General features: G+C 40.0%; 1 protein-coding gene across 1 annotated transcript in view; it reads right to left on the reverse strand.

Moving 5' to 3' along the window:
- Positions 1-15,867, reverse strand: part of Dbx2 (developing brain homeobox 2) — a 44,645-nt gene that overhangs the window by 17,802 nt on the left and 10,976 nt on the right. Inside the window, exon 2 of the mRNA XM_046436055.2 lies at positions 12,110-12,205. Within this exon, the coding sequence (XP_046292011.1) occupies positions 12,110-12,205 (96 nt within the window). The remainder of the gene's footprint in view (positions 1-12,109; positions 12,206-15,867) is intronic.

Raw genomic sequence — 15,867 nt, forward strand, 5'->3', positions numbered from 1 at the left:
CCTCCTGACTCAATCTGGGCAGATCATATGACTTAAGAAATTTATCTATGCCTTCATTATCTTCTAATTTATTGGAGTATAAGGATTCAAAATAGTTTTTGATTATCTTCTGTATTTCTGAAGTGTCTGTTGTGATATTGCCTTTTTCATCCCGTATGCTAGTAATTTGAGTTCTCTCTCCTCTTCGATAGCATCGCTAAGGGTCTGTCGATTTTGTTTATTTTTTCAAAGAACCAACTTTTAGTTTTGTCAATTTTTTCAATTGTTTCTTTTGTTTCGATTTCATTAATTTCAGCTCTGATTTTCATTATTTCTTGCCTTCTACTTCTTTTGCTGTTGTTTTGCTCTTCTTTTTCAAGGATTTTGAGATGAAGTATGAGATCATTTATTTGTTGGTTTTTTCTTTTTTTAAGGAATGAACTCCAAGCAATGAATTTTCCTCTTAGAACTGCTTTCAATGTGTCCCATAGATTCCGATATGTTGTGTCTGTGTTTTCATTTATCTCTAAGAATTTTTTAATTTCCTCCTTGATGTCTTCTATAACCCATTGATCATTCAGTAACCTATTGTTCATTCTCCAATTGATGTATGCTTTTTCCTTCCTTCTTTTATCGTTGATGTTCAGTTTCATTCCATTATGATCAGATAAGATGCATGGTATTATCTCTACTCCTTTATATTGTCTAAGAGTTGCCCTGTGACATAATATATGATCTATTTTTGAGAAGGATCCATGTGCTGCTGAGAAAAAAGTGTAACTGCTTGATGTTGGGTGGTATATTCTATATATGTCAATTAAGTCTAGGTTATTAATTGTGTTATTGAGTTCTATAGTTTCCTTATTCAACTTTTGTTTGGAAGATCTGTCCAGTGGCGAGAGAGGTGTGTTGAAGTCTCCCATGATTATGGTGTGGTGGTCTATTAGACTCTTGAACTTGAGAAGAGTTTGTTTGATGAACATAGCTGCACCATTGTTTGGGGCATAAATATTTATGATTGTTATGTCTTGTTGGTGTATGGTTCCCTTAAGCAGTATGTAGTGTCCCTCTTTATCTCTTTTGATTAACTTTGGCTTGAAATCTATTTTATTTGATATGAGTATGGACACGCCTGCTTGTTTCCGAAGTCCATATGAGTGATATGATTTTTCCCAACCTTTCACCTTCAGCCTATGTATGTCTTTTCCTATCAAATGCGTCTCCTGTAGGCAGCATATTGTTGGGTCTTGTTTTGTGATCCATTCTACTAGCCTGTGTCTCTTAATTGGTGAGTTTAAGCCATTAACATTTAGGGTTATTATTGAGATATGGGTTGTTCTTCCAGCCATATTTGTTTATTTCTGTTACTAAACATTGTTTGTTTTCCTCTTTGATTATTCCCCCCCCCTTTACTGTCCTACCTCCCACTGTTGGTTTTCATTGTTATTTTCCATTTCCTCTTCCTGTAATGCTTTGGCGAGGATGTTTTGAAGAGATGGTTTTCTAGCTGCGAATTCTTTAAACTTTTGTTTATCGTGGAAGGTTTTAATTTCATTCTCCATCCTGAAGCTTAATTTCGCTGGATACACAATTCTTGGTTGGAACCCATTTTCTTTCAGTGTTTGAAATATGTTATTCCAGGATCTTCTAGCTTTCAGAGTCTGTGTTGAAAGATCAGCTGTTATCCTGATTGGCTTACCCCTAAATGTAATCTGCTTCCTTTCTCCTTATTCTGTATGTTGGGCATCTTCATTATAATGTGTCTAGGTGTGGATCTCTTATGATTTTGCACATTCGGCGTCCTGTAGGCTTCTAGGATTTGGGATTCTGTCTCATTCTTCAAGTCTGGGAAGTTTTCTTGTATTATTTCATTGAATAGACTGCTCATTCCTTTGGTTTGGAGCTCTGTACCTTCCTGTATCCCAATGACTCTTAAGTTTGGTCTCTTAATGTTATCCCATATTTCTTGGATGTTCTGCTCATGGTTTCTTAACAGTCTTGCTGAGCTGTCTATGTTCTTTTCCAGTTGAAATACTTTGTCTTCATTGTCTGATGTTCTATCTTCTAAGTGTTCTACTCTGCTGGTAGTATTCTCCATTGAGTTTTTAAGTTGGTTTATTGCTTCCTGCATTTCTAGGATTTCTGATTGCTTGTTTTTTATAACCTCTATCTCCCTGTATAGTTGATCCTTTGCTTCCTGGATTTGTTTGCGTAATTCGTTGTTGAAGTGATCTTTCATTGTCTGATTTTGCTGTTTAATGTCTTCCTTGATACTCCAGATCATCTGAAGCATGTATATCCTGAATTCTTTATCTGACATTCCATCTGCTGCAGCTGTTACCTCTTCTAAAGTTGCGTTGACCTGCATTGCTTGTGGTCCTTTCTTTCCTTGTCTTTTCATACTGCTTGCGTATCTTTCCTGCAGGTGCGGGCGGCGGCTCTGCTCTCTCCTTATTCCACTTGGGGTGTTGTGGCTACCATGCCAGCAGGTCACTGGGCCTGTTCTGGGAGCTGGTGGCGGCTCTGTTCTGCCCCTACTCCAATTCGGGTGACGAGTGTACCACGCCGGCAGGCCACCGGGCCTGATCCGCCGGTCGGTTGCAGGTTTGCCTACCCTGCAGGCGCGGGCGGCAGCTCTACTCTGCCCCTACTCCAAATGGGGTGACGTGTCTGTCGTACCGGCAGGCCACTGGGCCTGTCCCGCTGGTCGGTCGCAGATCTGCCCACCTTTCGGGCACGGGTGGAGGCTCTGCTCTGCCCCTACTCCAATTGGGGTGTCGTGACTACCCCGCCTGCAGGACGCTGGGCCTGTTCCTGGCAAGGGAGGCGACTCTGCTCTGTCACTACTCCAATTAGGGTGGTGTTTGTACCACGCCAGCAGGCTCCTGGGCCTGATCCGCCGGTCTGTTGTAGGTCTGCCTACCTTGCAGGCGCGGGCGGCGGATCTGCCCTGCCCCTCCTACCACGCCTGCGGACCCCTGGGCCTGATCTGCAGGTTGATCACTGGTCTGCTCACCCTGCGGGCACGGGTGGCGGTTCCGCTCCGCCCCCACTCCAATTGGGGTCACGTGACCACCACACCGGCAGGGCCTGATCCGGGCGTGGGAGAAGGATCTGCTCTGCCCCTACTCGAGTTGGGATGATGTGTGTACCACACTGGCAGGCCACTGGGCCTGACCCGCCAGGCTGTCACAGGTCTGTTTACCTTGCAAGCGCGAAGGGCGGCTCTGCCCTGCCCCTCCTACCACGCCCATGTACTACTGGGTAGTGGGTCTGCCCACCTGGCGGGTGTGGGTGGCGGCTCCGCTCCGCCCCCTCTCCAATTGGGGTCACGCGGTCACCACGCTGGCGAGCCGCTGGGCCTGCTCCGGGGGCTGGCGGCGGCCCGGCTCCTTCCCTCTGGCTCGAGGACAAATTGAGGAGACTCGGGTGACTGAGCCTCACCCCCCTTACCAGGAGACCAACTGCTTATGTCACCGCTGGTATTGATGAAGATCTCTCCTCCACCGCTTTCTGCTGACATCAGATCTCTGCCATGTTGGTATCCTATGCGAATGGCAGCATTTCGTTCCCCTTGCCGGGCAACCCAAGCAATGGGTGAGTCCTGACCGGCCCTCAGCAGGACCCGGACCGAGACGCAGTTTCTGCGGGCTCCTAGCCCCGGTCCAGGGAAGTTCCGGGAGCCGGAACTCGGCCGCTCCGTGCTCGGTGTAAGCTCCTATAAGTGTAAGCTCCAAGAAGCAGTCCCCGCGGGCTCAGTTCCGGGAGCTGGAATTTGGCTTCTTAGTGCTTGGTGTTTGCTCTGATAGTAGCAGGGTCCAAGAAGCAGCCTCCGCGGGCTCCGCAGCCCTGAGCCAGGGCGGTTCCGGGACGGTTCCGGGAGCCGGAACTCGGCCGCTCTGTGCTCGGTGTAAGCTCCTATAAGTGTAAGCTCCAAGAAGCAGTCCCCGCGGGCTCAGTTCCGGGAGCTGGAATTTGGCTTCTTAGTGCTTGGTGTTTGCTCTGATAGTAGCAGGGTCCAAGAAGCAGCCTCCGCGGGCTCCGCAGCCCTGAGCCAGGGCGGTTCCGGGACGGTTCCGGGAGCCGGAACTCGGCCGCCCCGCGCTCGGTGTTCACTCCGATAAGATCAGATTTTAAGAAGCACCCAGGCTCTGAACCCTAGCAGTCTGTCTGCAAGCCGCAGGCGAACTGCAGCCTGAAATTACCTGTTCTCTGGCTGAATGAGCTGCGGTCAGTCAAAAACAGGTATGGTGACGTCAGTTTACCAACATGGTGGCTGCTGGCCTCCTCTCTGGTCTGACCGGTGTGGAGAACCGAGATGGACCGCTTCCTTCCCCCGTCTCTAACCCAGAATTCAGCCCTGAGTGCGGTGCTTGCGCGGCTGGCAGAAACTGCAGCACTGTAACCCTGCGTCTCTATCCCAGCGCGTGTTGCAGACTCTAGCCGCGGGGCGATTTGCTGAATAAGCAGTTTTACCCTCCCGTGCGACAAACCTCTCGCGTTTGAGTCCCCGTAGCCGATCCTCGTGCGATGGAAATCCTTCCTCCAGGTTCCGGCGCACCCCACTATTGCTGGAAATTCCTAACAAGATATCCTTTAGCCGTCCTGACTTGTCATACTCCCACACAGTGAAGCAGCACACGGGGGTAATGCACTCCCCTCGCCGCCATCTTCCTTCCTCCCCCCTAAAACTCTTAATTGAAAACTGTAGGTTTTCCTAATAAGTTATTTTTATTTTTTATGTATATTTTTAGTTGTCAATGGACCTTTATTTTATTTATTGATACGTGGTGCTGAGAATTGAACCCAGTGCCTCATATATGCTAGGCAAGCGCTCTGCCACTGAGCCACGATCCCAGCCCTAATAAGTTATTTTTAAATAAAGAGAACCAAGTTCCCATCAAGTGCCACAGTCTAGCTGGGCAAAATAACCCGGGGGGTGACAAGCAACTTGTGAAGGTTGATACAGCGGGAGCCTCTTTATTACGGGACAGTAGAGGTATATATACTTAACTAATTACACACAGCTTAACTTAATTAACATAAACTAGATACAGCAGTCAACCAATAAGGAATCCTCATCATCTTAATGATTACACACAGCTTAACTTAATTGACATAATCTAGACACAGCAATCAGTCATTAAGGAATCTCCATCATCTTAATGGCTAGCTGCGTTACTTCTCAAACCACTCCTCTTGGCAAAGTGCCAGGCGCCATCTTGACTTGTCTGTGGCCCTCATCAAACAAGGGGATTTACAAATACATTATTCTCACCAGTGTGATAACTAACATTTCAGAGGCATGAATAGAAACCAGATCTCAATCTCTAAAAGAAAGACCTGGTACAACTGTGACGGTTAAAGTATTAACTTCTGGGTCTGGTTCTAAGCTTTTAGTGCCCTAAAATAAACAAGAGTACATTCAGTAAATAAGCAAGAAATGCTACAAATATAAAGAATATTGCATTCTTCCTTGCTTTGCTATTGCCAAGTCTCTCCTACTGTGGTTCTCAATATATAAATTATTCTTGTTTTCCTAAAGTGGTGTGCCCAGAGTTCCCCCCAAAATTATATTACAATGCTGCCATTACTACCCTTGGTGTTCCTCCCCGTGTCTCACCCATGAGTCTTTCACAGGCTATGTCTGAATCCAATCATAAATCACATTGATGAACCCACAACATTTTCATACCCTGTAAATAAGTGCCCAAAATTTACTCCTGCAAAACACTTCAAGAACTTGTTGGTGACTCAAAAGTCACTCAGAAGTTACTGAAAAGCTATAAGTAACAAACACTTCCAACTATTCCTAAATTCATGACAAATGTCTTGTATGAAGACTTCCAAGTGACAAAAAATAAATAATGCAAAAATGAAATAAACAGATACAGGGCACAAGGTATTTAGGCACCTCAATTTGAGGAAATCATTAGTATTAGTGTTATTTAATACTGTATCTGCCATACACATGAGGGGCTCAACAGGGGGCCTATATGTGTGCCAACTACATGCATCATGTCATGTCATCTTTACAACAATAGATATTACTATCCTCATTTTCCACAGAACATAAAAGAAGCTCCAGAAAGAAATTGTGTGTTTGAGAGCATACATCAAAGCAGAATAAAGCAAAGCAATGCTCTTCAAAATTACATTGAAATTTTTCAAAGTTCTAAGTGAGCAGGGAAAGAGTTAAAGAGATGGGGAGAATCATTAAAATGGCAGAAAGACTTAGGATAGAAAATGTTTCAGAGGCATGACTCTCTGGATCCTGAGTCATTCCCCTACTGCCTCCTCCAGATAAGCCCTGTGTGAAGGGCCTAGTGAAGGGCATGGCAAATGGAGGTATGCCCTAGGTGCTGCTACTGTTGGGAGGAGAGGAGGGAGAGACGGGGAAACCAGCATTAGAGAATTCTAGTGACATTCATTGCCTTTCACTTTGGCCTTGACCTCTAGAAAATGACAACTCTGAAGACAGGGCAGCACTATTCCTAGCAACTGGACAGCCCTATAGAATAAAGAAGGACCCCTGTCATTTTCTAAATATTGGCCTAAGACAAAGTAGGTGCAGCTCTGTCCTATCCTTTTCCACTGTAATCCAGCAGAATCCTATCCCAAGAACCAAGCAACCTGTGTGGCCTTTAGACTCACCTAGGCTCATCTGAATCTCTAGACTACTTCCCCCATTTGGGGCCGCACCCTTTGTCCCATATCCTTTTGCCTATTGCTTCAGGAAGTCCTATAAACGTTTCTGGATCATGCAAGCTGCCCTTTGTCCCATCGTAGCTTGGAGCCCCTGCTGTGGTCCTGGCCCTGATCTCTGTTCCCTGTTCTATTCAGGCCTCTATGCCCAATCTGTGCTGTGTTGGGGTCACAGCAGGCCAAGAGGTGTGTTCTCCTGCCATTCCTAATAAGTTGCATAACTTCAGGTTTTCTTTCTAGTTTCTCATATTAAAAACTAATTCCTATCACAGTAACCCCCTGACTTTGTAAGGAAAGTGATAACACTAGTCTACGAAGCACCACCAAATCCAAATCTATCCAGACTTTTATTTAAAAAATTCATGATTATTTCAGGACAACTGAAGCTCAGGGCTATCAAAACCCTTTCAGAAAGGGAATTCTTTCATCCTTTTAGTGGATACAATAACTTCTCAGAGATGGAACAGACAAGTGGTCATGTGTTTAAATCTAGGCCTCTGCAACAGGCCAGCTAAAATGCCATCAGCATTTACTATTTACTCAGATGTGCATCACTTCAAACCTCACATTGCTGTTCCTCTCTTCTGGGATCAGTGTACCTCAAAAGTAAGGGAGCTCTCCTTGGTGGGCTCATCTTTTCCTACAGAAGCATTCTAACAGCTGCAACTTCCTGTCTCCTACGTTCAATGTTCTCCTCTAGGATTTTCTCTTCCATGAAAAGCTTCCTCACCTTTCTTATCTTCTATCTTTGATGTGTGTACTCATGCATGCATATGTACTTGTGTATTGTCAGACATAATTTTGGTAGATTTGAAGTTTGGAGGGAGAAGACATAGTATTTACCTAACCTGTCTATTTAAATTAAAAACCTGTCCTCCAACCTCCACATAGTCTAGGGATTGGGAATGCTATAATACTTATCACACACCTTGAATTGCTATAAATGTCTCTTATATTAAGCCCAAGTTTACCTTCCTCTATTCATTGGTCTTAATTCTGCCCTTTAAATCCACATTTCAGAAGGAAATAATATTTTTGTTTTCAAGCCAGGGATATTCAATTACTTTAAAAATTCCTTCACTATTTCAGTTGTTGCCTATTTCTTAAGCTGGTCTTTATAGGAGAGTTTGCTCAATACACCTTTCAAAGTGGGTCTCCAGAACTGAATAGGGTAGGCAATCTGAATATTTCAGTGTCCACTAGGACTATGGTTTTCCTTGTCTGGATAGCTGATCATTTAAAGCACAACCCAACAACCTCACATCATTCTGTAGGCACACAGAGCTCACAGTGCATTCCTTCCCAGTTTTGCTCTACCCAGCGGTTCTCTCCCTCCTCTACACTGTACTTGCATACTTGTTCTGGGGAACCTCAAATCAGTGTAAGCAGCCCTGTTAGATTTCATGTTCTGCTCAGGCAAGGACTAGACAAGATCAGGGACAAGCACTCATATCTCCAAGCAGTTACTCCCATCATCACCCTCTGGACTAAACATTTGGAGAGAAAAGGAACTCCACTCTAGGAATATAACTGCAACACTTTCACTGCTCTCTTGAACTGCTGAATGGAGTCATCAACTTGGAAAACCCATTGTCTTTGAGCCTCTGACTTCTTTAAACATTCTTCTTGGTTGACCGAATGTCATTTATCTATGGAATACCCCTCCCTTCACTTTTGAGAAGACAATACCCAAATTCAACTATTGCATAAACTCAATTACATTTTAGACAATATAATTAAGCTTCTTGTTTTATTGGAAAAAAATGCTGCATCTCTTTTAAGATCCTACAGTGCTAAAGTTAAACATTCTATATATTAAAAAAAAATTATGTGTGTTTGTGTATGCAGCCTTGTGTGAGTTTCCATAGGTCCTGGTTCACTTCCACAGCCCGCTCACCACTCCAGCCGAGAGAGTAAAAGACTAACAGGTCAGATGATGAGATCACTAATCAGAATACAGCCCATCCTTGACAGTTAAACTCACAGAACCAATCTACATTTGCAACAATAAAAATAGTGTCCCTTCCCTGTCACCTTCAACTAAATTCTAAACTCAAACTCAGAAAGTATATTATGTTCTCTTCTGTTTCAACAAGGCAGGTAAAATGGTAAAATGATCTCAAAACACAAAATGTGAGTTCCTATCCTAAGAAAAAGGCAGAGTGGTTTGTGTCAGAAAAAAATATTTCCCCTGTTCAGACTTGCATATTGCTCAAAATTGAGGCTTTGTCTTTTAAGGCATAAAATTCTTGAAAGGTCAAATTCAAGTTGGGTACTTGAAGACAAAAATGGAATAATTACCTGATTAACTCAATTAGCTAACCTACATAATTAAGATTCCTATTTTTCTCAGGTAGTTTTTAAAAAGTCATTCTCCACATCATATCTGAAACTTGCCCTTTTATTTTAGCTGAGAAATGTGTTATTTTGAAAAGAACTTTATGGATGTAATATCAAAGATTTTTCCATTCACTGGGCTGGGGAAGGGGAGAACTATTACCACTGCCTTTTAATTTCCCCCTCCCCCATAAGGGTTGTGCTTAAATAGCCTGTTAAACTATTTACTGCATGTGAGAAGGGCACTGGGTGAATGACTGTTTCCACATTACAACAAGGAGTCAATTGTAAACCTAAGAAGTTAAAAATTAAATCAATATTAAACAAATGAATCATGTTCAGAGTCAAAAGGATATTCCACTTTCATAGTTACAACTGGGTTGATCTGATCCTTGGCTTTTGGAAAAAATGAAGTCAACTTGAGGGCCATCGATTTCATCAGTTATTAAAATTTTTAGTATAAACCTTAATTTTGGCTGACCAAGCAAAACTTAATACAAGTTCACTTGGACAGTTCATTTTCCTTCCTTTGTACAGTGGAAAATAATTTTAAAACTTGGGCATAAACATTGTTCTTATTATTAAAAGAAGTAGGAAAAAAAAGAAAATCTAGTAAACGCCTTCAGTAAAAAGGATTGTGCTGATGTATACACCATTAACTGTTCCTTGGTATCATGGTTATTTATGAAAAAGTCTTTACTGACTGCATAATTACACCATTTCATTATTAGTTGCTGCCAATATGAGTGAACATTATAAACAAAAAAGTAAATTCATTTTGGTGTATAACTAATAATAAGAGACACCACTCTTTATTAAAAACACTTGTGTCGTCTCTAAACCATCTTAAATGCCAAATTTAGAAAGGCAGGCAAACTAAAAGCATCATTTATTATCCTAGATCAGAGGTGCACTGATTTTCAGCTTTGTATTTATTTTTTTTTTTTTAAATATAAAATGAAAGACTTCCAACCTGCAGGGATAAACACAATAATTTACGACAATTATGCAAAGGACATAAAATAGGAAAGACCAAGGAATAGATGGAAGAAAGGCCATCTTACCCTCTCAAGCAGTCAAGGAGATGAAGTTGTCTAGGAAGTGTTGTTAGCATATTATTTGTTCTATTTATTAAACTGGCCCAAACTTCCATGGCTCAGAGACTCTTAAAATGCCACTATAAAATAAATACATGTACACACACACACTCACAGATACATATGTGAATGTCCACCTGTTACATGGCATTTTTCTTTGCCCACTTCTACTTACCTGAACTGTACCACCAGAGATTTTCTAAAGCAGAAGATAGTAGCATATCAGGGTGAAATAAATGAAACGAAGTGTGGGATCCTTTTTAACCTCCTCTCCCAGAATGTAACACCAAAGATTTAATTTTGCAGAGATGCCACTGTGGGCATGGTATCAGATATTTGGGTTTTAAGGCCCCTCTCCTTGGCCTGCTACTCTAATATATGGTGATAAATGTCTCCTTAATTTGCACAACAGCTTTCAATCTTCTTCAGAGCAGACCACCTTGAAGGAGCGAGTAAAAGGTTTAGTCATGGTTTCTATTTTGCTATTTGAATTCAATACATTCTAGTTAAATGGACAATTAATAGGTCACTTCCAAAATAGTAGTGTATCAGTCCTGGTTAATAAACAATCCCCACAGTTGATAATGGGCCCTATGTATTCAGCAAGTCCCTGTATACACTCAGCTCATCCACTAAATCCTTTTTCAGGTGGACAGGGTTATATGGGAAGATGAGCTAGAATGAGTCTATAAAAGTCAGTTTCATTCACTGCTTTATTTTTCAGTCAAGTGCTTTAAATGGTGTCCAGAAATTCACTTGGAATGTGAGACAGGAGAAAAGACTGACACACAGAGCCTTGCTTTATGACCATACAAAAGGGCAACTGACCCTTGCCCAAGCCTTTTCCATGTGAAATGGCTCCTAAAGTTCATCTGCAGAGTGAAAAATCGTGGTGAGGTCGCGTGTGGATGAGTCAAGTGAAAGTGATGATTGGTCACGGGTCTGTCACCCATTGTGCTGGGTCCCAGCCATGTAAAGTGCTCTGTGGGAAAGTATCAGCCCCCTAAAGAGATGCTCAGAAGCTTGAAGCTCATTAAACGGCCAGCATTTGCTGCCTCACTTGTCAGGAATCATTCTGTTGAGCAACTGCTCTCCTGAAACATTCATAAAACACATGCACTGTGGCAGCAGGGAGCTGAATTCAACTGTGATAGAGCTCTGCACTTTAGTCTGACTCAACTCTTATTTCGCTTTCACCTGACAGAACTGTTAACTGAATAAATGTTTTCTCCTAGGCAACTGAGATAAATGCATCTCTCCACTGGACTTCTTTATCATCAACACAAATTCTCTACCTACAGATTCTTACCTTATCAAGACGTCTCAAGACCCAGGTGAACTTTACTTGCAGCTAGACATTTGTCTTTGCAAGTGACAGTGTGTGTGTGTGCATGCGCTGTGAGTTTTGGAAAGTTCATCCTTCTCTTTCCAGGCCCCCTACCCGTGCTATTAAATTTTGGCTTGTATGATTTTTAATGCCCGCCTGAAAGCATGTCCTATAGCTCTGGCTGGGTTTCTTCATGATGATAAAGAAGAGGTATTTATCATCTCTCACAATCTTGGCAATTTTTAATGTTTTTCTACAGACACCTTATGACTTCGTGTCACATTTTAAACTGGATGGAATTTTACACAGCGGTTTCTTTGCCTGCCTTCCTTTCTTTTTTCTTCTTTAAAGGAGTGTTGTTACACATTTCAGAAAGAGCCAAACTGGTCCCTCAGAGATCTTTTTATATCAAATGGAAAACAAGTTGCTTTCCTTGGTATGTCAGCCCTAGGTTTCAAAGCCATTAGAAACTGCTCACAATTGCTCACTGTGCTGAGGTTTGATAAATCTCTGGAAGCCTTCTGAATAGGATCGCTGTGATTTTTAGTGAGGAATTAGCTCCTTGCCATTGCATTACCAATTAGCTTCCCTGAGCACATTAAATCCTGCTGCTCTGGTTTAACAGAATAACTGAGGCATTGCTGATGAATCATTAAAAACTTACTTGGAAAAGCGGAGGGGGATGCAGGGCGCCGACAGGACCCACCACAGCACGCAGAGTAGAATGCTGGAGCACTCAGAAGAAAAGGTTTGGGAGGCCCTGCAGAGAAAGCATTGGTCTCACTGATCAGCCATTCTTTTAGACAATATTCAAAATTCCACTTTTCTAAAAGTCAGTGAGTAAAAGCCCTTAATTTTCTTAGTTATTCCATTATAACTCATACTGAAATTAAAGTCACATTAAAGTACACTTCATCTGTCAAAGTGCTTGCTAAATAATTTCAGCAAGATTTGGAAGATGTAGTGGAGATATCAAAATTATAAGTTCTTGTCCTGTGAGGTCATAATTACAAGTAGTGAATATCTAATATTCCTTTATTTAAGATGTTTAGAGCAACACTGTCCAAGAAAAAACTGTCCGGGGTGACGCAAACATCAGTGTCCGTCCTGTCCTACATCTTAACTACTAGACAAATCTAGTAACTCCTGAAATGTAGCTAATGTGACAAAGCAACTGAAATTTTAACCCAAATTAATTTAAATTAAATAGACTCATGTGACTAGGGACTATGATATTAAATAACACAGCTCTAAAATATTCTACTTACCAAGGAACAATTTAAACGTCATGTGCTTACATTTAATTTTGAAAAACATTATATCACTTTACTGCTTGTTTTTAGAAAAAAGTTTTTTTGAAATATATACTGAACTGAATTCCCAAGTTTGTGATAATTCATTTACTGAACAATTCCTCAATAAAAAGTAGTGTTTCTGATCATATGTACACGTTTTTAAGTATTTGAGAATAATCCTATTTTATCTCCAGAGAAATTCAGTTAAACTGAAAGTCTTTATAGTGTTTGTAGTGTAGTGATTTGCCAAAAAATTCTGTTCTCACTTTATTAAACCGTTACTCATAAAATTTTCAAGAGATATGCATGAAAGAGTTATGATTAGTCTTGTAGCAAATGTATGTAAAGGAGACCCATTTTTGTGTTCAAAAAATTCTACAAATTTTTTGAAGTTTCATTATCATTATAGACCATTCTAAAATTTTGAGTATAAATACCATCATAGAAATTATATATCACTTCAATTGAATTTAACATTTTAAGTGAAATTTTTAACTCTATTCCCCAGTCAATGAAAAATAGTTATAAGGGTGTTATAGAATTTAAACAACAATTCTCCTTTATTGAGAACTTCCCATATGCCAGGCTTTGGTTAAGTAGCTTAAATATACTGTCCTTAATACAGTGGGTTTAATACAATATAAATGTGGTTAAGATTTCCTGAAGGCGGGCACTTGCTTTTATCATAGCATACCAGGCAGAGTGCCTAGCACATCATAAATCATCAATATTTTGTAACTAAATGAATGTTCTTCAAGACTAAGACATTTCCCTCATGTTCTTGGGGAAGAATCAAGGATCAAACTTTAAGCCCTTGCTTGCTCCCTGACACACCTTCCTTCATGGTATCTTTCATAATTGATAACCTTGGAACTTAAAACATGACTTGAAAATAAATAGTTTTGCTATTCTCCTGTCATATTCAAGTGACAAATTCTTTCGTTTTCTTAATTACACAAGGGAATATTGTCTTGACATGACTACATACCTTTCTGAAGAACCCAGTACTTTCAGATTCACATTTTAATCAATTGATAAATGCATGCTTATTTTCATCAATTATTTAAAGCAGATGTCAACACAAGCATATTTCCCAGTTAAAAATAATTATAGTATTCTAGGGTCCTGAAAACCCTAAAATTACAAATTAGTCATAAATGCAGATTTCTTCCTTTAATACAATGGAGAGTTTCGATATTAATGTTCTCAGACTTTTTAAGTATCTGGATTTCCAGAGAATAGTGTTTAACACTGTTTGGAAAATATGGCAACTAAGGCAAAGGTATGAAAAGGAGAATATTTTGGTGTTCAAGAAGTTCAAAAACTTTTTTTAGTTTTATTTTTATCATAAATTGTTCTAATATCAATTATAAAACCATCAGAGTAATTAAAAATCATTTAAATGTTATCTCTTGAATTATATTACAAGAACATGACATTATTTAGGCAGATTTATATTTCCATAATTACTATGGACATATGAAGTACTTTGAAAAATTGAATTATGTTTCCAAATATAAAAATTGCCTCATTGTATTTATTATCAAGCATTTATGTTAGCTCCTTCTTTCTTTCTTTCTTTTTTTTCTTTTTAGGTAGAAGGAAACAATTCAGTAATGTTGCATTTACATACATAAAATTAAACATTTATTATGCTAGGTGGAAATGCCAAAGAAAATCTATTTGCTTATTATTTGCTGTTCAATATAGAACACAGGAAATAAGATCGTATCCAAGTAAAACCACTGAAATAATAATGCAAGGTATATATAAATTAGATAATTTCTATTCTAGCCAAAATGTTTCTCAGTCTACCATCCCATTTCCCCTAAAAATGGGAAAATAAAAGATTAAAGAAAACCGATTATTTCCTTAAGTAATCAATTAAATACATTTGTGATAAATGTGGTTTGAAGATGTCTGATTTTATTATTAAATTTTTCCAGAAAGAGTTTTAATGGAACAGCCCATTACCCTCCATGAAAGTTGTAATTAAAATGACAGTTTCAAAATCTGTAATTACAAAAAATGTCAAAGTCTACAGTAACAATTCCAGTTTGGCTAAAGAACTGGCTTTCACACTTTGTGACAAGACCAGGCTTGAAGTTCTATTGTATAGAAGTTCTTCACCATTTTAAATCATCTCTTTGACACATATATTTACACAGGAGATTAGTCAATTCCTGATTGCTATACATAAATACACCTTGTTTAAGCTGGTTTATGTGGAAATCACTGTGAAATTCCAATTAAGTGCTCCTTTTTTTTTCCACATGCTCCTACTCTGACATAAGTCAAATGCTAATCTATCTGAGCATGTGATTGCCTTGATGCTCAATGGCAACAGGAAATAATTATTTAAAATAATGCAATGCATTTAAAATATATTTTGAACTTTTAACATTTGTAAGCCACATACTTTTTAAAAATGAGGTAAAGAGAAAACTCAACCTTCATGAAAATAAAGTGACAAGTGAACAGATGTGTGAAAACTTTTGTAAGCCTTAAGATCTACTTCGAAGACACTCTGAAAAATGCAGGGGGGGAGAAAAGCCGTTTAATACTGGATGATAACCATTCAAACCCCATCAATGCAGTTTAGATGCAATTACTTCATCATTCAACTGTGTTAAGAATGACTCATGGTAGACTTACTGAACAAGAGTCATAATGATAATATTTAAGGAGTGTTTACTATAGTCAGGCACTGGACTGGCTACGAATTTAACACAAGCCATTTCATTCCTTCATTCATTAACATTAAACCTCAAATGGGCCTCCGTCCAGAATGTGATTATGATCGCTTTCACCAAAGTAAAAAAGTAGGCAAGAGAAACAATAAGGATTTTTGTAATTAGTTATTAGCCATGAGGGGTAGGGATTTCATTTACAGACTCTGCCAGTTATTCCAAGCTGGACTCCGGAAAAATAGACACATCTCCTAAGATCCCCAAGAGAGAAAAAGAATGTCCTTTCCTATGAAAAGAGCACCCATGGGACAGGTTCTACAGCATGATCTCAGGTCCTATTGGTACAGCATTTCAAGATACTCCAAATTTCATATTCCACCAACAAATCAAACTTCCATTTTCTATGGGAAGTTGTTACAACTCACAAACAAAACGAT

This window comes from Marmota monax, unplaced genomic scaffold (assembly GCF_021218885.2).
Source record: "Marmota monax isolate L192 unplaced genomic scaffold, Marmota_monax_Labrador192_F-V1.1 WCK01_AAM20220418_F8-fsc00012, whole genome shotgun sequence".
Classification (NCBI taxonomy): domain Eukaryota; kingdom Metazoa; phylum Chordata; class Mammalia; order Rodentia; family Sciuridae; genus Marmota; species Marmota monax.